Genomic DNA, 23599 nt, shown 5'->3' with positions numbered 1-23599 from the left:
GATTGTTTGAATATGGGAATCTTAGGACAGTGCCTAGCATATAGTAAGCTCTATATTAGGGAGGATTTTTGTTGTTTTTAAAAATAGTTTAGTTAAATGAGGTTAGGAGAACAAGTAGCAGTTTCTCTTTAGGTCCCCATAGGACTGTAGAAGGAGCCAGGCAGCAGGTGGCTTCTGGGCCTGTGGAGAGGCGGAGAGGAAACAGTGTGAGGACTCAGTGAGGCCAGGCTCCTGGCACCTAGACAACGAGTGACTGCCATTCCCAAAGCTCCTACTGTGTGCCAGACCCTTTAGGGCACTTTGCATGCGTTTCTCTAGTCCTCACATGAGGTCAGGGCAAGCTTTACTGAGGGGGTCAGCCAGATGGCCTTCAGAGTGTTTGTGAGTCCGTGGGCGTGTGCCTTCGTGTGCCTTGGACATGCTGGGGGTCCGGAGCCTCCTAGAAGACGAGACGCAGAATGAGCACCATAAAAACAAACATCTTTAATAAGACTCCATTTTCTCACTCATACGTTCAGACAGCAGGCCACACTAAACCTGTATCTCCAAAAGCCAGAGGCCAGCCGGGCAGAGAATGAATGAAGAACTCGGGTGCACCTTGCCAGTTGCGCAGCAGTAAAGAGAGAAGGGAAAATTCTTTCCCGATTCCCGCAAATGATCCTCTTTTGACCTGAAGCATAATTTTGTCTATATTGTCTGAGTGTATAATGACAGGCTTTATTAAGGAACTTGGTCGATTTGATCTTGGAATCGATGTAGGTGCCAGCAACCTCTTCTGAGCTTTTTTGGGGATCTTCAGTGTTTTATGAAAAATGTCTGCATTTGTTCCATTTACTCCCTAAATTGAGCTGTTCCTATCTGATTAACTGTGATGGGGAGTGCTTCCTCCTGGCAAATAAATAAATAGTGATTCCACAATTTGTACTGCTGATTAGTGGCTACTCACGATGCAGATGAATGATATTTCAAATGGGCCTGGATAATTGGCATTTTCTCAGCTATTGATTATGTAGTTTGGGGGTTTGTGCAGGAATGGATAATCTTTACTAAAATTTTTAGCTGTTCTCACGTTGGAATGGGGCTCCTCATTTCCTCCGCGGCGTCTCCTAGGGACCCTGTTTGGGCCTCTTGTATTTCGATGGCAGGTCTTTTACCTTGAGCAGCAACAGGACAAGCAAGAGGGTGGTTTGAATCCCGGCAGCATCAGTCCCACGGTCAACAGCTGGTCTCTACCCACGTGCAGGGCTCTGGGCAGAGAGCCCCTCTGACCCGAGTCCGCGAGGTCACGGGCGTTGCCTTCGGGAATGAGACGCAGCCACGAGAACACTGCTGCTAGAGGCGGGGCCGCGCCACGGAGCTGTGCTGGCAGACATGGCCTGCGTCTACGCCGCACGGACGGTAACCACCGGCCACATACGCCTGTTGAGCCCTTGAAATGTGGCTAGTACAATGAGGAATTGAATTTAAAAGTTTTACTTAATTTTAACGAATTTAAATGTAACTAGCTGCATGTGGCTGGTGGTTACCACACTGGAGAGTACAGCTATACATAGTCAGAACTAACCCTGAAAGACGCAGGCGGGTAAGGCTACATTAAGCTCTAACTCTGCCAGGGACCGTTCGAGTGTGGCACACCTGTCCTTCCCAGCAGGCCTGCCCGAAATGACTCAAGGTACACAAGTGTGCTGTCCCCATAGCCCTCGGGTTGGCCAGGTGGGGCTGGGGGCTGCTGAAGCTGGGTCAGTTGCACCTTCATCTGTTCTACCCATTCGCTGTCATTTTCTTTGTGTGCCATATGAACAGGAGCTGGCAAGCATTACTTTGCATGGATTACATACCTTATTTCATTTGATTCTCACCCTCGTTCCATGAAACAGATATTGTAACTGGCCCCCTCCCCCCACACACCATTTTGCAGATAAGTAAACTGAGTTCTGGAGCCCAGGCAAGTGGCCAGAAGGCATGTGGACAGGTCCAGATTTGGAAACCGGCTCTGCCACTTACTCTGAGGGCAGAGCCAGGCTGTCACCAGTGCACCGAGCCAGCGCTCAAGAACGGCGCTTTGCAGTCGAAGCGTTTGGCCTGGTTTCCACCCCTGAGCAGGAGGTGCACATCCTCGGTGCGCAGCGGCACCGCCCTGCACGGTCAGGAGGCTGCCTCGTGTGTGCCAGCACTGTGCCTTTCCCAAAGGAGGTTGCTGAGGGCAAAGGACTCTCTGGATTTGGCATCATGGAGAGTATGACCTCTGTAAAGTGTGGGCAAGAGGTACCCACCAAGTCCAGCCTGGGCTCCATGACAGCGAGTGGTGGCCTCATGTACCAGCCCTTGGTAAACACTTCGGGGTCACATCTCCTTAGGGCCAGTGGAAAGCCTGCGTAGGGCCAACGGGTGCAGGGAGGTCCTGTGTGCAAAGGCTCTTCCCTAATGCACAGTCATCTCCACCGTCCAACTTTGTGGTTTTCTGTTCTGAAATGTGAAAATGAGCCCTCGTTCGTTCTCGCTCAGCAGTGAGGATTTGAAAGTGTGTATACCAGATTGAAGAGCCCCCAGTGTCAGCAACTGAACAATAATTAATGCAGTGATTGTTCAGTCAATCGTTAATTGCTATAAATTAAGTGATATACAATTAATGTGATGCTTTATCACCAATAATTAGGGGAAAAATTGAACTCTTGGCAAAGAAACACAGCAAGATGGTTGTTTAAATCCTGAGCCGCCATGGTTTCGAGCTACGGCGCACCAAGCTGGGTCTAGTTAAGTAATTTGAGACCAGATGAGTAGCAGTATTGTTGTTCTAAAAACAAACACCAAAAAAGGTGTTGGGGGAGAATAGCCCAACTTAAACTAGCACCATGATAATGCTTCAGAAAACCCTAAATGATGTCCGTGTTTCTATTTTTGTAAAATTTTGAGTTAAAATTGTAGTTTGAGTGCTGTTGTTCTAGGAGAATGGCCTGAAGGGGTCTTATTTTAATAATTTTTTTTTAATCCATGATGCTCACCTAACACAGAGCAATTAGTGCAGTGGAGCGTCCCTGATTTGAATCTGCAGAAGACTGCTATTAAAGGAGGTATTAACGGGCTGGCGAGGTCTGGGCCACTGCTAGGGACAAGTGTGCTATGGACTGGGGTGCTGGCAGGCATGATTTCAATCGGATTTGACATGTTTAACACGAATGTGTGGTGTGTGGCTCTCGCTGCATCTGAATAATTCCTACAGACCCGCTGCCTTTGTAATTACTGAGGTTGAAAAAAAGCAGGTCAGGTACATCCTGGTGCAAACCTATTACCAGCCCTCCCCCTATTCTCCTGTTGTTTGCAGCTTTGTACAAACAGGGATGCCATTGCATGGGGAACTCAGTGCCTGAAAGGTTATCTGTGACAGAGAATGGAGAGGGACTTAAAAAAATACTTAAAAAATAATGTAATCCATGAAGACAAAAGAAGGTATGTGCTGAGAGGAAGTGTTGTGTGTGGGGAAAACCACGGGGCTGCTATTTAGAAGTCCAGGGCTCGGGACCTGGCGCTGCCACCCAGATGAGCCGCAGCACCTTAGGTCTCCGGACTCAGCTTCCAGGTCTGAAAATGGCAGGTTGCACGAAATGATTTCTTGCAGTTCTGGAACTCCTTAAACCTGTAATTGGAGAAGAGACAGTGTGCAGTAGTGTGGAATCTTGAAGAATATTAATTTGTGAAGTCGGAGTGCTGGTCGCTTGGAAGGACTTTCCTAGTCTGTGACTGTTGAGGTGGCAAGGTCAGGGGCCTGTGTAGACAGGCCACAGAGGTCCCCGAGGCTCTTCCCATGAAGATCAGACGTACCCAGCCCGCTCTCCCGGTGGGGCCTCAGGGCACCTCCTCCGTCACTAGCCGGCCCTGTTACTGGGACCCGTCCCACTGTGGTCAGAGCTCAGCGTGATGAGGGTGTGGATGGAGACATCCTTGGAGACTCATGTGGGTGTCTTTGAGTGGCTGGAAACCAGGCCATTCCCCACCACCACCACGCCTCCCCAGAAGTCATTCTGGCCTAAGTCTGCGTCCATCGGCACTCAGTTCCATCTCTCCGCCCGCCTCACCCGAAGGTAAACTTGCCCGCAGGAGGGTGCAGACGAGGGTGCCGGGGGCCTGCCTTGCGTGGCTCCCCTGTAGCTCACGTTCTTGCCAGCGGAAACTGTTTTTGGTTTCACATTTTTGCACACAGATGGGAACTGTGCGGCGATGTCAGCTTTTCCAGAGTCCACTTGTCCCCGCCCTTTTTTTTTTTCCAGGACACTTTCAGTATAACTTGGATGCTTAACGTCGCTGCAGGCAGAATTCTGTCTCACAATGGAAAACAAACCATTTGAACTATTTTTATGTTAGGAAACAAAAATAGATACAGGGTGTGGTACATCTCTGAATTCCAGTAAGTCAGAGGTCTTGGTTTTGAGAATTTATATGGTAAATCAGAGAGAGATAAGCGGCCACATTAACTGAGCAAATATTTTTTTTGCAGATATCTAAGGCAGATACAGGATGTACAAAAAAGTCAGGAACGTACTTTCTAGACGGGGCATCATATGTAATTACATAACTATGCTATAGTGTCATGAGAATTATCATCACGGTATAAATAAAAGGCTGTGAAAGTGTAGATTAAGAAGCAAATCATTTTTCATCACTATAGAAAATACCTTATAGATTTGCATATTATTCTTGCAAAGGGGCCATGTTAATCTTTCTTGCTTTGTTTCAGTTTTAGCTTTTGTGCTGATGGGGAAGCACCTCTATTATTAGAATCATGGTCATGATTTTTTAAAATCACCGTGTGCCTTTCTCATGGGATCTCAGATCACTGTTCATTGGGCTGTCGGTTCTTCCTGGGCCGAGCATTGTCTTTATTTGCAGGCTGGAGAACTAAGACTCAGAGATGGAATCTCCTAGATGTCAGATTTGTGATCAAACCCCAATTTGCCTTCTGGGTCAGTGATATAGTCCCCAGATTGTAATACTAACGGACGTATAACCTGGTAGTTTTCTCTTAGTATAGGAAGAGTGGAGGAGAAAACTTGAAAATCCTGTTTCTTTAGTTGTCAGACAGAATTGTTAGCTCTTGATGGTCTGGATATGTGATATTCATTCATTATCTTTTTAAAATAAAATTTTATTATTATTTTCTTAAGAGCAGTTTTAGGTTTATAGTGAAATTGAGAGGGAAGTCAAGATTTCCGCTGACCCTCTGCCCCCACACATGCCTAGCCTCCCCCATTATCAGCTTCACTCACCAAATGGTACATTTTTTATCGATGATGAACCTACACATCATGGTCACCCAAAGTCCACAGTCTACATTAGAGCTCACTCTTGGGGTACATCCTGTGGGTTTGGACTCATGTACAGAAGACATGTGTCCATCATTATAGTAATACACAGAGGACTTTCAGTGCCCCAGAGTCTTTTGTGTTCTGCCCATTCACCCCTCCCCCACCCTGCAGCATTTGGTTTTGTCCTCTCCAGCACCTAGAAAGTGCTTCATGCTGTTTGAATGTTTCATAAATAATCAGTTGTAAAATAGTATAACCATAAACACTTTCAAGTTCAGGTTATTCTACTTTTTGCTTTCTGGGCCTCAAACCCATGGGTGAGTAGGATTACTCCATGTTGATATACAGAAAAGGCAAACCTAGGGTGTCTGCTTGTCTTTCAAACCAGGCCTCTCCCCTCACTCAGTGGTTAGGTGGCCACACATGGACCCTTATTATTTCCCAGAGATAATTCTAAAAATGAAACCCTTGCAACAAATGTTTGAACTCTCACCCTGTGCCAGACTCTCTGGCTGGCTTCGCATGCCTGCTCTCTGGCTAGCCTCGCAGAAACTCGGGGAGCAGATGCTGCTGTCTCGTTGACAGACGAGGAAAGCGAGAACTCAGTACAGTCAAGTACATGCCCAAGGTCACACAGCCGAGATCCGATCAGGTTGTGGCCAGCACTGCCAACCACTGTGCTCTATGACTGAGCCAGGGGGCCGGACGCCTTGGCGTACAGAGAACGTGGCCACAGGAGAAGACCCCTGAACACATCAGTCCCGAGGAGTCCCTGACAGTGCACTGGCCACGTCCCCACCCCTGCCCAGATAGTCTGTCCTGGGCCCGTGGAGCGCTGTGTGCCCCCAGCTGTGGGACTCAGTGGGGACTGAGGAGTGTTGACGGAAGCGTGGCTCCGTGGGGGTCTCCCTCTCCCAGTACTGTGCAAAATTCCTAGAGGAGATGTTTCCTGTCTTCTTGGTGACTTGAAACCTACAGAAGAGAGGAGACTCGCTCCCATCTTCCAGCCTGACAGACCGGGGGACGCCGTTCTCCCAGGTGGTCTCACGCTCCTGTCGAACCTGGACTAGCAGAAAAGAAATCCTCAGCGCATCATGAGGAAGGGTGACTTTTCAAGGACACTGAAAAGCTAAGTTCAGAGCCCTTTGTGTCTCATCACCATGCTGGACCCACGTTTATGTGTTTTTCACAAGTTCTGTGTCACTGTTAAAATTTAGTAAGTATCTTAGGAGGATAGGTTCAGAATGGAGAGAAACCTGGCAGAGTAATGTTCTGTTCCAGTCTCTGAGAATCTGCCCTGTGTTAGGGCTCAGCGACCCTGCAGAACCCAATTAATGTTTGATCCCATGGGGACTGGGTGAGCTTCTGTTAATTAACTTTGGCCTCGTCCCAGAATGACCCACATTGCTTCTTGTTTTGACCTACATCTTGTACCTCTGGACCATTTTTCTGTCAGTTCAAGTGTCTGTAAGGCCCTTCCCGTTCCGGGGTCCTCCATGTCCGTGGTCGGCACAGTCCTGCAATTCAGCCAGAGGGCAGAGTGACAGTGCAGGCCCTGAGTGTCCCCTGACTGTGGCCACAGCCACAGGTGGCATCTGTGCACCGCTCAGGAGCCTCTGCCGGGGGGAGACAGGATGCTTGTGGAAGCTGACGAGGCCAAAGGCAGGCAGGCTGGCGATACCTCAAAGTGAGAAATCGGGTCTTGGCCCCTGTGGTCCTCAGCTCGTGGCACAAGGGCTTATGGTGAAAGTCCGATGTCTAGAAGCTGTTAAATAGACCATCAGCCAATGTTGGTCTCAATCAGGTGGTAACTGGTGGCTCTGTTTTGACTGGTGGTTCATTCAGAAACCTGACACAGAAGGAACAAGGTATCCTGAAATCGAATTGTGGATGGCCTTTGGGAGCTCAGATCAGTGTAGTTAAGCAACCTTATGCATATTTCAATAAGGAATTAGTGCAACAGTTTGATGCCTCTGATGTAGGGCTTAGCACCATTTTCTCCCCAAAGATGCAGAGCAGGCAGCTGGGGCCCCCAGGGCATGGGCCCGCCACTCCACCCGCTGCCTGCTGGGGAGGCCGGCCCACAGCACGGCCTGCTGGCATCGCACACGGGCTGGCCTGGGTTCCTGCATCCTCCCCAGGCTGAAGCAGGGGCCGGTGTGGCCTGCCGAGACCTGGAAGGCAGCACTGGAAAGGTACTTCCTCCTGCTGCAAAGTGGAAGAGCCTGTAGTCATTTGCCCTGTTTTCAGAGATTCTCTTGGACACATGGGAAAACCAAGACTCCCATGAGCAAGGCTGTCTGCCATTGTTCTGGATTCCACTGCTTACAGAACACTTGGCAGTGGTTTCTTTTGGATTTCTTCGAACAGTGTCTGTGTGTGTGTGAGAGTGAGCGTCCCTCAGGGACAGCCATATTTAATCTCACCTTTGGCCTGAGGGAACAACGTCTAGCTTTGAGACCAGGCTCGGCCTTTGGCCCTCAGTGTAGATGGTAAGAGTATCATGGTGGCAGGAATCCTTTGAAAGTGGATGGGAGATCTGCCCACACCTGCTGGGCCTCCTTATTGAGTTCTGTCTGACCACACAGTGTTCTGGTTCCTACCAGTTACAGGAAGCTTTGGCTTTTTTTTTTTTTTTAAATCCTCACCCGAGGACACTTTTCCATTTTTTGTTCAGATAGAGTGGGAGGGAGAGAGAGAGAGAGACATCGACGTGAAAGGGACACATTGAGTGGTTGCCACCTGCACAACCCAACCAGGGCCGGGGACAAACTGCAACCGAGATATGTGCCCTTAGCGGGAACCGAACCCGGGTCTCTCTGGACCGCAGGCTGATGCTCTAACCGCTGAGCCGGCCAGGGCGGAGAAGCTTTGGCTTTGATGGCGATTCTCAAAGTGTGGTCCCTGGAGCATGGACCACCACCTGGGCACTCACCAGAAATGCAGGGTCTCTTAATCAGACCTGTTCCAGAGAGTGTAGGGCCCGTGATCTATGTTTTCACAAACCCTCCCGGGGATTCCTGACCACACTTAAGTGTGGAACCTCAGGGTTGTGATCTTGGAGACATGTGTGAGGTTTGGAGACCTGTTTTTCCTTTAACTAGATAACAGTCCCGAGCTCCTGCTGAGTGTGCGAGGTACTGAGCCTTCCCGAAAGACAAGCACAGTGCCTGGAAGCACAGGTCCTGAGTCCTCGCAGATGTACCTGGACAGCAGGATGGTCAGAGAAAGACAGTCATAGTGGAAAATGATGGTAGACTTAGGACTTTCTCTAAACACTGCTTACGAAATAACACCTGGGTGAAGGGGATGCTGGACCTGTCTGTACCATTTTTATAACTTCCTGTGAATCTATAATTATCTCCAAATAAAAAGCAGAAAAACACCACCACCACCACCCAGGAGCTTCTGAATTTTCCAGCTGCTGGCCTATCTAGTCACATTTGACTCGGGAGAAAAACAGTGCGCCGTTTCCCCGGGTGCCAGCCACAGCCGTCTGCGGTGCAACAGCTTTCTTTGAAACCCTTCTCGAGACAGAGAGACATATCTGAAAAGTTGCTGAGACCCGTACGTCTTGGTCTACCTATCTAGGCATAATCGTCTACTTTTTGAGTAGGTGGCTGTACTTGAAAATGCTTTCTAGAGATACCCAGGCGCAGCGTAGCTCTCAGGTGCTGTTGGGCTGGGTTTTGCAGGGGAGGGCCTCACCCTCGCGGCGCTGGACTTGGAGAGAGGCCGTGCACCTTGCTGGGAGGGGAGGACCCAGCCGCATTTTAGCCAGGGCGTGAGGACCGCGGCCGGGCGGGTAGTCCGGGCCTCTCTCTGATTCCTCTTCGAAACACCTGGAGGTGCTTGGCCGGAGGCAGCATGAAACCCTGCATGTTTAAAGACCAAGTTGGCAGCAAAGCTGCTCTCTGACTAGGGGCGGAAGGGAGTTTCGCCAGCCCTGGCCACTTGTCCAGGGCAGTAGCTCCACGAGGCGGGAGGGAATGCCGGCCTCTCCTGGGGCAGGGGCGGCAGTGAATGCCAAGAGCAGCTCTGCCGCCGCCTCCGGGTGAAGGGCACAAAGTCCAGCAGCACAGGTGACCTTCTGAAAACAAGGCATTTCTGCCCTAGAAAGAGTCTGGGGCCCCCGAAAAGCTGAGGAAGACGGGCTACGGAAGGAGCGCTCTGCACCTTTCCTTCCATTGTTGTTATGAGCGGAGTGACCGTTGTCAGATCTAGTGACGCTTCTGCCTAGTGTGCTGGGGAAGTTATCCCAACTCAGACCCCGAGCATGGAGCTGTATGAATTTTTTTCTCCTTAGTCAATGGAGATAGATGAAAGATTGCTGTAAATTTCTGGGGCAGGTGGCAAGCTGGCTTACGGAACACAAGGCGATGAGAACCCCTGGCTTACGGAAAGTAGCATGAATTAATAATCATTTAATTGGCTCCTCCATTATGCTGCTGGTCTGGGAGATGGAAGTTTAGACGGAGGGGCTGTCAGTGGTACTTTAGCGAAGAGTCTGATGGTGGAGAAGTGGGGGTGGAGGCTGCCCGTAGCCTCTCCACAAGGATTAAATGCCAGGCAGCATCCCGAGCCCTCAGTGGGCTCACCTCAGGGCCCCCAAAAGAAAGAGGGTCAGCACTTTGGTGAATACCAGCTCCAGGTACCCCTCCGCCGTGAAGGGAGGACATGCAGAAGAGATTTCCCAGCAACGTGGACAGCTCAACGTGTGCCCGCAGCTCCCCAAGGAGGCCCCTGGCCAGGGGGAGGCCGGCCTGCGGGGATGTCTCCCCGCCCGCTGGCGTGCTGCGGAATGGGATGTGTTCACGGAACAGAAACGAAGTCTACCAGGATTTGTGGTTTTCTTGGAGGGCAAGTCACTGTCTTGGCTGATGATTAGAGAAAGCTAAAAACGGGGTACCTTAAGGTTCCATCTCCACACCATTTCTAGTTTTTCTTCACGTTTCTTTTTCCTGTCCTGCCTGGCTTCCGAGTTGCACAGACTGTCAGTCGATGAGAAATGAGGCACGTGTTGGCGTGACGTCCACTGGCCGTCTGTGGTGTTGCGAGTACAGCTCTGCAGTTTTCTGTTGCCAAAAAGACAGTGACTTGGATGTTAATTTGTTAGTGAGGATTTGAAACGGATGAGAATTCATCCTAGGAAGAGGGGTTTTATCAGGTGAAGTTACAGGGGCTGTGTTTCCACCATACTTGGCCACTTTGTAAGACCCCCTAAATTATACTGTTGTTACCTATTCTTTAAAGTCAGGCTTTACCAAGCTTGTTTTATTTATTCTGTGTGCTTAGAACATAATAAAACCATATCTTAAAAACTGCCAACAAAACCTGCATGAATTCAGATGGGCGCTCCTCCCTTCCTTACTCCCTCTAACTAGTATGTTAGGGGTCACTTTTTAAGTAAATATTTTTAGAGGTTAAATACTTTCCAAACAAATATGTCAAAAACAAAGGCTACCTGGAATTTGATGTTTCTGTGCATATAAATTACCACCCCCCCCGGGAAGCCAGTCATTGATTTCTGTGTTTCCCTATGACATGGAATTCTATTGCCGGGCATGCGGAGCGACCTGGAGTAAAATGGAGAGCCGTGCACCAGGCCTGCCTCGCAGGATTTGTCTTTCTGAGTGTTTGTGGCCAATACATCGCAGTTTCAGGGGAAAGGGTGGCTCTCGGCCCAGAAAGCCAACCTGGAATTTTCTGTACTTCATAACAAGGACACGCCAGGCCCTTTGGTGCCTCATCAGCAAGTTGGGTAAGGCAGCCATAACTCCTGACAAGTGAGCAAGTGTTTTTTCACTCCTTGTAAAGTTCGCATGGCAAGGAGTCCCCCGCTCACTTCCTATCAGGTTTCAGTAGGGGTTGACCCAGCATTCCGTTGTCACAAATACCCCGTTTGCCTAGCTTTGTGGAGTGTGTAATCTATAGTGCGTGCACTCACGTGATTCCTCGCCTCATTTTTATCCCCTTTGAAGTGCCAGGAGCCCAGCATGTTGTCTGTGGAAGATTCATTGGGATTTAACGCATACTTTCGTATGACGTAGCTGCCAAATGAGAAAAATTGCTGCAACCAGCAAAGTAAAAAATACCACCTGGTGTTTTTCACAGTGTGGATCCAAATATCAACTTTTGCATAGACAGTTGAATTTAAATGTTAAACTATTTAATTATAATATTAAAAGTAATGGAACTACATGACAAACTTAGAAAATAGTCACTCAAATAACATTTCATCAAGTTTTATTTTTTATATAGCTGTATCATGGTATAATGCACATTTTATCTTACTTTTTTTCTTTATTTAAACATTCTCAGGGACTTTTCCATATTGCTTTATAGCTATCTTTTTTTTTTTTTAATTTTTACTTGAGGATATTTTTCCATTAATGTTTAAATAAAATGGAAGGAAGGGAGGGAGAGAGAGACAGAAACATCGATGTGAAAGGGACACATCAATTGCCTGCCTACCACACGACCCCAACCGGGGCTAGGGATCAAACCTACAACCCAGATACGTGCCCTTGACTGAAATCCAACCCATGACCCATGGGCGGATGCTCTAACTGCAGAACCAAACCAGCCAGGGCCATAGCTATCATTCTTGTCTTCTACTACCCAATAGAGTGGCTGTAGCATTATTTACTTAACAGTGTAAGAGAGCTACATTGTTTCTAATTCATTTAGCCATGATTGTGAAAACCAGCAAGGTCTTCATCCTTCAGGTCATTTGCATTTTTGATGCCAGTAGAAACCCAAGTTTCCAGGCGTTGAAACTGTGGCCTCTGGCAGGCATGTGTGTCCGTTTCACTAATGCCATGTCGTAGTGGCCTAGAGTGACCAGTAACCGATTTTATAAAATAATGTTTTCGAGACTGTGACATCTCTCCTAGAATTTAAGTCAACGTTTAGGAAAGTCTTCAAAGCAGAAAACCATAGTGCTTTCTCTCCTGGTATCCACACCACCTCATTTACTTTTGCCTACAGTGTGTGCGGTGACAGAGCTGAAGCAGGAATTGATTTCAAGACTCTGGCCCTTTGGGAGTTGTTCAGAGAGAAGCAGCTTCAGGAAACCTCAGACTGCCCGTGGCCCGGAGTAAACTCGTCCAGCACGCAGATAGAGAACTGGCAAAACTGTTTGCCTGTCCAGAGATTGTATGAAGACTTAGGGACCACGTCTTGATGGGGATTGACATTCTAATACCTGAGGTCAAGCTAGGAGGGGGCTGTCAGCCTCGCTGGGTCTCAGGAGCAGTCCCCACATCACCCAGGGAAACAGTGGGGTTGTAAGTGGGTGTTGATAGAATCTGTTGTGAGAATGGCTTTGTCTTTAGAGAAGGAGCTAGTGAGCTGCAGTGGCTCATGTCCACTTCTAGACAGATCGGGTCTAACACAAGTTCAGGTTGTCTCGGGTAGAAGGGAGATGAACCCCAGAAGTTTTTATATCAGTAGATGCAGCATTTTATATTATAGCAGGGCTGTTGCGTTACTGGGGAGAAAGAGGAAGGAGCGAGCAATTTTATTTTTTAAAACACTTTACAAAGACTCCTTAGCTCAAGCTCACAAAGGAAGCTTTAGAAGTCAGAGCAGTTTGAGAGTCTGAAAAAAAGGTAATAAAGTTCCCCTCTCCATGCCGGGGGAAGAAGAGTCAATTTTGAATCCAGACTTCTCACCTCTGCCACCTCGTCACAATTCATCTTGCGTTCACAGTGAAGGAAGAGGGTGGACCCTTTGGTCTTATGAGGAAGCTAATGCCGAGCTGGGTTACACTGCGTGTGCTTTTCAGCTCCGCGTGGCTGAGATGAGTGGGCGGTGTCAGCCTGGGTGCCGGGTCATTCACACTGCCGGGCAGCCGCACAGCTGACAGCCACTCTAAAGGTGAGGGTGGGGGAAGTAGCAGGCCGGCGGAGGGCATTTACAGGGCAGTGCCATGGTCCTATAAAAGCAAGTGTTGTTTCACCTCAGGCAGACTAACAGAAAGACGGGGTGGGTATTGGGAACAGAACCTGTATCTTGATTGCCTCTGTTGGAAAAAGGAGCAGCCAGCACTCCTCCCTCACGGCGCCCTGGCCCTAACCCAGTGCCTGCCGGGCAGGGGTGGGAATGGGGAAGGTGAACAGACTGTAACAAATACGCATCTAAAGTCCCACCCGGTGAGTGCCTCCACCCACCTCATCTCTGGGATGCTTTAGAAGAGTTAATATATAGAAGATAACCAGTAAGCAAAAATGGAAAAATGATGGAGAATAAGGAACCATCTGGGGGCAGGAGGAACTTAAGTCCCTGAAACATTAATTAAAGATTAGTATTGTGGGAGTGTTCAGGCAGGGGCCCAGCACACACTGTGAGGCCTGAACCCTGGGACTTAAGGCTCCTCAGAATCGGGTCTGCGGGGGGCCGGGCAATGGGAAGTGGGCCATGGGGGAACCGGTCTAGAATGTTACAGCACCTAGTTAATCGGCAGCCAGTCCATCACATTAAATATCCAGCCGTCATGTATTACCTTTCAAGTGAAAATGAATAACTCCCATTAAGAGCAAAATGGGTTTGAAGTCGATTCGAGACAGATTAAAGTACTGTTATGAATGTGTGTGTTGGGAGGAGGAGAGGTCTGTGTGTAATATGCTTGTCCTTGTACTTTTTAAATAATAGATGTCCTACAAACTTATGTGGACCAGGTTACCAAGATACTGGGGTTAAAGGTCACAAGATGTGCATTCAGGGAAGAGCATCAACTTCCTGGAATATTTCCTGCATTTAGCAATTTTTTTTCAAAATTATTTTGTAGCCTCATGATTTTAATGAATAAAATTGATTTTCTAAAATTGTTTATTAAAGCTCACGTCTGTAATGACAGCATCTTGGTATCCATGTCAGAAAAAATGTCAGAGCTGAGCAGAAAGTAGAAACACGAGCCAGGTGGCTAGACCGGGTGAGGCAGAAGCAATAGAAACGAGCTTATCCAAGCCAGCGACTTCAGTGCTGAGGCGAATTATTTTCCAGCGAGGCAGTGTGTACACATTTGCTCACTAACATCTTCAGAGTGTATTTTTTCTTCTCGGTTCTATCAGAATTCTAAGAAATGGAGTTCCATACCCAAAACAAGTGAAAGCACCAACCCGCAGCCACAGGCCAGGTTTCAGAATGACCAAGTCCCGCCGTGTTGGAGCCTGAGTTGATGCTGGAGGAGCCCTGCTTTCTCCTGGGCCAGCCCTGAGCCTGGCTGCTTTCTCACCAGCCGTCCCCCCGCCCCCGCTTCAGAGAGCTCCTGCCACCCCCACCCCCTTGCCCGCTGCTGGCTCCCGAAGCCTCGTGAGTTAGTGTTGGCGGTTTTGGTGGAGTGTGCAGGACATGGTTTGGGCAAGCAGATAGGAGACGGGCCCCTCACCACTCACTTGGAATAAACTTTTGTGCCTGGAGCACTGGCTGGATTATAAGTTAGATTCATGTCCTGCCTCGTTCCTCTCTTCAGTTACGTCTTCCCCAAAAGCAAGTTGCTGAACTCAAACTTGATTCCCCCGCGTCCCCATACGGGATGAGGCAAAAGTAGCTTTACAGTCATGAGTATGCATAACACGGTTTATTCTGGTATTTGTATTCATTAGTTATGTGTTGTATTTCATACGAACGACTGTAAGCCTACCTTTGCCGTAACCCTGTGCTTGCGCGCAGCCATCTGTGTGAACCTCGGGCCGTGCTGCTCATGTCTTCTGTGCTGATCACGGGAGCTGGGACAGCGAAGCTGGGAGCACATAGTTGATATCTCCTTGAAAACTGTGCCTGGTACTCAGGTTGACTAGTGGTTTTGGTGAAGCAGGTGGTGAGAGTCTGCCACTCACCCTGTGCCCACAAGTGAGAAGATCGTGTCTTGGTTGGAGGAAGTCAGAATAGACTGAATGAATTGGGCTTAATCCAACTCAGCCTTGTACTCAGTTTATTTACCCATTTTTCTTAGTGTTCAGTTGTTAAAAGTAGTGACAGAAAATTCATGAGGAAAAAAGAAACACTTCTTTTCCAACGTGCTTGATCAGTCAGTCTGAGTGCTCAACTTGCTTGAAATTTGGTGTTTCAAGAAAACCCTGTGCTACACATGAATGTTGATTTTCACCCATCACAACGCCTCTGGGAGCTGGCCTGGCCTGGCTGCTATATTGCATCTTCTGCTTTTTCTTCCAGCATCGTCCAGCCAAGCAGAAAAGGAGCTGACAGATTCTCCTGCAACCTCCAAGCGCATCTCCTTCCCAGGTAGCTCGGAGTCTCCTCTCTCTTCGAAGCGACCAAAAACATCAGAGGAGACCAAAGCGGAGCAGGTGAGGTGGGAAGAGGCTCTGCTGGTGGCGGGGAGTGCTTCAGACACCGGTGGGGGATGAACTCTTGGGTGGGCGGGCTTGGGGCTGACAGGGTTGCCAGTGAGGACGGAAGACTCAGCCAGAGGCATGGGCGTGTTCCCCACAGATGTACCAGTGTCCCTACTGCAAGTACAGCAACGCGGACGTCAACCGGCTCCGGGTGCACGCCATGACGCAGCACTCAGTGCAGCCCATGCTCCGCTGCCCCCTGTGCCAGGACATGCTCAACAACAAGATCCACCTCCAGCTGCACCTCACCCACCTCCACAGCGTGGCACCTGACTGCGTGGAGAAGCTCATTATGACGGTAAGACCGCCAGAAGCAGGACTCTGGCTCTTTCCCTGGGGTCAGAGGTGACGCAATAGCAAGCACAGGATACTGTGCTGTTGGATGTGAGTCAGCGTAGAGTTGGAAATGTCAGAAACAGCCTTAGTTCTGTGACTTTTGTGCTACTGTGCCTGCCTTAGACTTGGCATGATCATGGTATGACCATGGCCCAAAGGGCTGAATACGTATGTGTCTCTCAACCTCCCTTATCGTCATCCTCTCTCCCTGAGGGATGCAGAGGCCTGGAGTGCTAATCATTTATGTGAAGAAATTATTATTCAAATTCTCCAAACCTTTACTGAGCAGGTGGTTCTTTGTCGCTCTTACATTTATCGTGTCTCATTTCATCCTCACAAAAGTATCTGACACTAACATTCACAGCCGAGGAAACCGGGGCTCGGAGAAGTTAACTGGCTTCATGTCACTTGTGAGTGGCGGAGTTGAGAGTCAAACTCACATCTTCTGACTCCAGGAGTATGGCCCCTGTAACATGGACATTTCTCAGGGGGACACTTTTATTCTCCAAGGAGGAAAATGGTCATTTGGATAGCCAGGTCCATTCGTGAATGAGGGCGCTGCCTTGTGAACATGATGTGGCTACGCCTGCAGGTTTTGAAAGCAGGGCTCTAAGTGGCCTCTATAAACATGGCCCAGAAGGGCAGCATAAAGATTTAAATCTATTGTGATGTGAATGCTTTTCAAAGCACTACAGGTGACAGGGATGTCCTACTTTCTGTCTGTGCTGGGACTGCTATGAAAGCCCTGTCCTGATCACTAGAGGAAAACCACCAAAGAGAATTAGTCTCACCTCCCCTCTAACTTATTTCAACAGTGGAGTGATAAGTCAGGTTGATTGCCTTTTCGTGTGAAGACTCCCTAGAGGTAGTCTGTTCAGAATTCCAGTGTGACGTGCAGGTCACAGACATGTAACCTGTGGGCATTCCCCATTCCATTTGGTTATGCAAAATTAACGGATAGTGTGGGAAGTGATGGAACATTTTATTAAGAGGACAGTAGCAGCCAGTGGGAAACTCACAGGTGATCTTGCATGCATTTTGTTCCAGAGTTCTTTCAAGTATAAATTCACTTTCTGAGGGTGTTTTCAAATAGACTAATGAACACTGTTGAAAGTTTCTCTGTAACTGGAAACCTCACTCTGTGTACGGGTGGGTTACCTCACTCTGTGTACGGGTGGGTTACCTCACTCTGTGTACGGGTGGGTTTCTGTAGATGTAACAAGTTTCCTTGGTATTCTTACCAGTCTTGGAGTAGCTCAACGGGGGATTTTCTCGTGCCTCATTACACTTCCCACTGATGGCCTGGAACCATGAGCGCCCAAAGGAACAGAAAGATATGTGGGGAGGGAAGCATTTTCAATGAATTGGTCTAGGATGTGTGGGCCTACAGTAATCTTGTGACAGTTTCTTTTATATATCTCTAGGGAGTAGAATGTAAATTGTATTTCAAATATCCATTGTCATATATATTTTTTTTATCCTCACCCGAGGACATTTTTCCATTTTTTGTTCAGATAGAGTGGGAGGAAGGGAGGGAGGGAGGGAGGGAGGGAGGGAGGGAGGGAGAGAGAGAGAGAGAAACATTGACATAAAAGGGACACATCGAGTGGTTGCCACCCACACGACCCAACCAGGGCCGGGGACAAACTGCAACCAAGGCACATGCCTCTAGCGGGAACCGAACCCGGGTCTCTCTGGACTGCAGGCGGACGCTCTAACCGCTGAGCCAAACCAACCGGCCAGGGCTCCATTGTCATATTTTTATAACAGCGATGGGAAGGTAGCAAGTGTGATGGTTATGAATCTTCTTAATTTACCAACAGTCTTTAAGGGCATGCTGTTACTGCTGTGTTTGCTTGGGTGCCAGTCCCTAAGATATTTCTGGGCGTTACCCATTAACTAGCACCTTCTCAAGTAGTGATTGTCAACCTTTCTGGAGACTGATGAAAACTATTCAGTAGCCTTACTGGGTTATTCTGTGCATACTAAAGTTTGACAACCACTATTAGGACCTCCATCAAGTATTAGGCATATACACAATTGTCTGTCCAATGCCAGGAAGCATAAAGATACCCTAAAACTCATCCATGGAACCAAGTTAATAAACTCTGTTCTAGAAGAATCTCTGATAACAGAATTTTGTAAGAGAAGCATGGTCACTAAAGGGGCTGAACTTGGCACCTTGTACAGAAATCCCTGTGCACCTCATCTTCCGACACAGACAATGGAGATATTTTCTAGACATTTCTGAAAAATGTGCAAATTGTGGGAAATATGCTGATCATAGGAAGTTGATTTGCTGGGAACAAGAAAAAGTGAATGGATTCAGAAATGAAGTTGAAAGTTGTGGGAATGTAATCACACAAGGGTTCTACTCTGCTTGGAGCTGTAAGGATGGTTTACAGGTTCTTGCTCTCTCTTTGCATGAGAAGACAGCTACTGCATGGCTGTCAGTACTGAACTGGTTTTTCAAGTTAGGAGGCTGGTTTAAATAGAGCTATATGAAGCATTTCCACCTTGGTCCTTTAGTTCAGTAGGAAAAATGAGCAACCCCGGGCTGGAGAGGAATTTGTGACTGTACCTCATGGTGAACCCAGAATCCTGCTTGAGGACTGGATCTTGGTCTCTGCCCTGATGAATCAAAACAGATGCCACTGTCCTTCCTTTAGAAAGTTAGGTGTTAAAATGGAATTTGCATTTGTTACAGCTTAATGATTATAATGAACTTGTGGTTAAGATCCTGCCCCTGGAGGGTATTTTACTGTAATTTTATTAGAAAATTGACCACGGGGAAGTATTGGTTAGCTTTCTGACCATACATGTGCACATTCCTGGCCTACTGGAGGAGGAAACTCTGAAAACAGCATGGTAAGAAATGCCCCTCAAATCAGAGCTCCATTTTCTAAACCATATACTTCAGGAATGGCCAACACACAGCCTTTCATCCTTCAAGAGGAGAAAGTCATGTCTGCTTTGTCCCTGAGTGGCTGTGACGAATGTCAGGAAGAGGAGTCGACCCTCTTTGCCAGGTGGTCTGACTGAGGTAGCTGCCTTTGGCTGCAGCGGAGGAGAGGCTGGCAGAAGTCACTACATACACAGTTCCTGGCAGACGTGGGGTGTGTCCAGAGTGTTTAAGCTATAAATTCTGGTAAATATTTTTTGCTGTCTGGGTCCAAGGTCTCAGGATATGGTTTGAATTGGGTTTCAGTCCTTCTAAAAGTAAATTCCACCCTGATAAATGGAAATAGATTACTTTCTACACAATGTCTTTCCGTTCAGTTGTAAATGGAGAGTGTTTTGAGGAGGCTTCATTTAATAATACCTTATCAGACAGCTTTCAGGAACCTGCAGTGTCTAATATGTCTGTTGCTATGGTAACAGCTGCTTGCTTATGCTCTGCATCTCATATCTGTGTCTTCCATGGGGTCCCCTTCTTTTTACTGATGAAGGGGCTTGAAAAATCTTCTCCAGTGGGAACAATTGCAGCTCTGGTCCTCCACTGTGGAAGCTGCATCCACAGCACTTCTTTCTGCTTGGCCTGTTGGAAACCAAACCCCAAAGGGTGCCTTTACACACGTCATATGAAAAAAAGAAATCTCTGAAGCTTAAAGGCAGTGAGACAGGTGCCCCTCCAGCCCTGACTGACAGCCCGCCCCAGCGTCAGTTCCACAGAACTAACTCTCACCAGCTTTCAGAGAACTTGGAGATTTCTGTTCTGCGGTGGAGAAGCAGGAGCTGCTGCTCCGGGCTCTCATTTTCCCACTGACTCGGGGAACGAGTATTGAGGACGAGGGAGACATGTTTCTAGCCCTAAATGAGAATGGGAAAGACCACCTACCATGCATTTCAATACTCTTAAATTATTCTAATTGATCACTATTGCTCTAAGTGACAGGCCACACCCCTGGGATCCTGGAACATTAATATCAGGAAATTGTCTTTGTTCCTTGATCACTTAACAAAATATGACCTCACAGTGGAGATGGGGATTGGCGCTCCTGAGCAGCTCAGGGACACCTTTTTCTCTAGCCCTTCATCTCCTCTCCCTTTGGTAGTTTTTAATTATTCTCTATTTTTTGTACATGCATAGATTTCCTTTCTGTGCTCCTGGTCCTTCACTGCCTGTAGTTCTCGCTTTCTCTCTTGTGGGAGCAATTGTTTTTTCCTTGATTTTTTTCAGTCAGGATCTGTGTTTCTCTGGGCTTGTTGTGTGCCTGTGCCTCTACGAGTCTCTGGGGAAGGCCGGCCGTCTGGCCCCCAGCACCCCACTGGGGATACTGGGTGGCCACTGGCCCTGGGGCCGTCGCTCCCACCTGGGTGCCAGCTCTCTGACTTTGCCTCCATCTCAGAGGATGGTAATGAAAATAATCGGGCTTCATTAATTCCCAGCCCTGTGAGATGATAGCCATTTGGAGCCTGTTTGCCAATTAGATGGTCTAAATGAGAAGTGACCTTGGTGCGCGGCCACTGCCGCCTCTCCGAGTCTGGGGGAGCGCTTCTCTCTGGCTCGTTCTCCTTCTCAGCTCCTCTCCCACCCCTCTCCCAGCCGTTCACATGTTTCCTGTTTCCCTGTTCACCTCCATTTTCAGTCTTTCTCATTCTTAGCTTTAAAAATCTGGTTCATGGCCACGTTCGATTCTGGCCCACGTGAAAGCTAACATGGCCCTACACTTTCCTTATGGGTTTTATGCTTTAAAATGAAGGGACAGACAGCCACATAGAAGACATTTTAGAAAGGAAACAAGGCAGAGAGAAACTAGGCCCTCTAGACTCCGTGGTCCAGGGCCCAGCCTGGCACGTTGGGACGGTAGTAAAGGAAGGAGAAAGCCTCTGACGCTCTGCTGGCAAGAGGTACCGGGTGTGCTGGCTGCATCAGCGCGGAGACAAGCCCGCAGGCCTGAGGCCACCTCGGTGCAGGAGAGGAAGTGAGCAGCTGGCCTGTCACTGGAGCAGTAGGCTTCAGAGACGCCACTAGCTAGAATGCTCGGCTCTGGAAGCAGGTGGGTTTTAACTTCATGCCCAAATTCTTCTAATAGAACCAGCACCTTATTCAACAGAGACTGGCCAGGTCTGTGTCAGGAAGGCCTGGGTCCGAGGCTTTTCCTTTTTTTCTCCTCTGTCTGAGGTTCTTTGTTCTATTGATTTTCACTGAAAAGTGAAGGATTTGAGGCTTCTTCGGGAGTCTAGGTTTTGGCAAGTCTATACTTTCACTTAGAAAAATGAGCCTTTCAGAAAGAAGCCCCACTTCAGTGAGCAGTGCCAGGCTGTAGGAATGTGTCTCAGAGAAACCAGGTTCAATACTTTTTCTAAGAAAATATCTTTGCTTTTCAGCATGTGGAACTTGGTTGCACTGATCTAACCTCACACAGTGGCTTTGAGAGGTGAAGTTGCATGAATGGTTCCATAAGAACTTAGCAAGGTACCCCCCATGGCTGCTCAGAGTGTTATATTTGGTTGCTCCCATCCATGACCCAGAGAAAGCAAGGAGAGTGTGGAGGGCTCCTTAAAATTCCAGCTTCTTCTACCACAAAAGAAGGAACACTGGTGGCCTCTTCCAAACGTCATAATGGGGACCAGACCCATATCTAAGCCTCTGAGTTTTATAAGGTGTGTCCTTGGGGCTTTAGGGTACACTGATCTCATAAAAATTTGAAAGGCATTAAAGCATAATCATAAATATAATGGTGAACTGAACAGGAAGGAGGAACTTGGTATTTACGAACCCATGTCACCTCTGCTAGTATTCAAGAGCAAGTAACTTGAGTCCGTGGATTTCCATCTAAGGAGCCTATGATTTCCTGAAATTATCTGCAATAGTTTATGTGTGAAAGTGTTTTTCTAGGAGTTTACAACTTTGATCAAATTTGCTAAGGAGTGTGTGATCTCTAAAAGGTTAATTATTCTGCATTGTAAGCTTTGGGCACAGGGACCTTGTCTTGCTCTATATCACAAGCAGGTGGCACAGGGACCCTGTACAGTGTTTAGTGAATGATGGTCAAATGAAGGGATGGATGGACAGAGTCACATGAGGACCTTCTTTTCAACAACTCAGTTGCTTTGGCATTGCTTAAGCTTGAAGACTTTTAATGTCAATGTGGAACTCCTCTATTTTTTTTTTTATCCTCACCCGAGGACATTTTTCCATTTTTTTGTTCAGATAGAGTGGGAGGGAGAGAGAGGAAGAGAGAGAGAAACATCGACGTGAAAGGGACACATCGAGTGGCTGCCACCTGCACGACCCAACCAGGGCCGGGGACAAACTGCAACTGAGGTACATGCCCTTAGCGGGAACCGAACCCGGGTCTCTCGGGACTGCAGGCCAACACTCTAACCACTGAGCCAAACCAGCCAGGGCGGAACTCCTCTATTTTTATTGTTATATATGAGAGTTGCTTAAACTGGAAGAATTTCAGCATCAGAGCAGAACTCCACATTTCTCATTACACATGAGACCTGTTTACTTGTCAGGAAGATTAACACTGTTTTCAAATTTTCAGCACCCCAGCTCAGTTGATGCTTTTATCCTGTGTTCTCATCTACTCTGCATACTCTGGAAGGAATGTAGTTGACTTTGCTCACAAGGGTGGGAGGAACACATGTGGTATCTGGGCCTCCAGACTTGTAAGTCTTGCCCCATATGTGTTTAAGTAATTACCTTTTTCTACCTGCATCTTTAGGGGTATTAGAATAATTTCAGATCACCTCTCTTAATAGGTTAATAAGATCACCATGGAACTGCCCTTTGTATGGCCAAGACGAATCTGAGTGACCCAGATTCTGAGAAAGTAATGGGTCTGATCAACTGAATTTTCTTACCAGAAAAACTATGTTTTACTTTTGGTTTAAAGTCTGCTTTAATAGTCTTACTCCCCTCTATACATTAATGAGTAGAATATGGGGACATAATTGAACATACATTTATCAGTATACAGTTTATTAGAAAAACCAATCTACATGGATGGTAAAGTCAGTATAAAAAGTGTAGGTGTTTAGACTTATTGTGTACTGTTATCTGGCCAAACCCAAAACTTTGTGTTTGGCTTTAAGTCTGTGGATGGAGTAGGAGAGTGGGCAGAGAGAGACAGGAAAGAAGAACAGAGTGTGTACATGTGTGCACACACGTGTTGTCTGTGCAGGGGAGCTGGTAGTGCAGTTCAGTTAGTTGGGGGCCTCAGGTCTGGGCACATCTGGGATGGCTTTGGTTATACTGTAGCCAGGCTTTGTCCTCTCAGAAACCTACATGCTGCAGTGCTCCTAGCGAAAGGGAAGGTCTTGACCGGACTGTGCTCAGCTGTCAAATGATTGCCTTTCCAGCTGACTTCCAGCTCTCCATCAGAGACTGTGGCTGGGATAGTCTGAACTTTGCACACAGTTTGAGTAGCCAGATATGACTGGAAAACAAGGGAGAGTGTTGAAGGAACTCTGCCTTTGGCCAACTCTCCTTTTCTTCAGTGAGCAGAACTCCTCAGTGAGCTGTTGGCAGGACTAAATTAATGGCTTTATGAAAAGCATGCAGACTCGGGGTGGAAAGCTTTGGGAGCCTGTGCAGCAAGGAGACTTCCATTCTCAACCTCTCTCTTTAGACACATGTGCAGAGACCCC

At 47.8% G+C, this 23599-nt stretch overlaps 1 protein-coding gene and 1 non-coding gene across 2 annotated transcripts in view; one reads left to right on the top strand and one right to left on the bottom strand.

Moving 5' to 3' along the window:
* ZFHX3 (zinc finger homeobox 3) overlaps nt 1–23599 on the top strand; it is a 183743-nt gene that overhangs the window by 143869 nt on the left and 16275 nt on the right. Inside the window, exons 6-7 of the mRNA XM_036273950.1 lie at nt 15480–15613; nt 15759–15959. Coding sequence (XP_036129843.1) covers nt 15480–15613; nt 15759–15959 — 335 coding nt within the window. The remainder of the gene's footprint in view (nt 1–15479; nt 15614–15758; nt 15960–23599) is intronic.
* Nucleotides 4656–4761, bottom strand: LOC118639654. Its single transcript, XR_004961230.1, has one exon. It is a non-coding gene; the product is annotated as a U6 spliceosomal RNA (small nuclear RNA).

The sequence above is a fragment of the Molossus molossus genome, unplaced genomic scaffold (assembly GCF_014108415.1).
Source record: "Molossus molossus isolate mMolMol1 unplaced genomic scaffold, mMolMol1.p scaffold_m16_p_21, whole genome shotgun sequence".
Taxonomy (NCBI): Eukaryota; Metazoa; Chordata; class Mammalia; order Chiroptera; family Molossidae; genus Molossus; species Molossus molossus.
The sequence above is the reverse complement of the archived record's forward strand: the minus strand, read 5'-3'. Positions and strand labels throughout refer to the sequence as shown.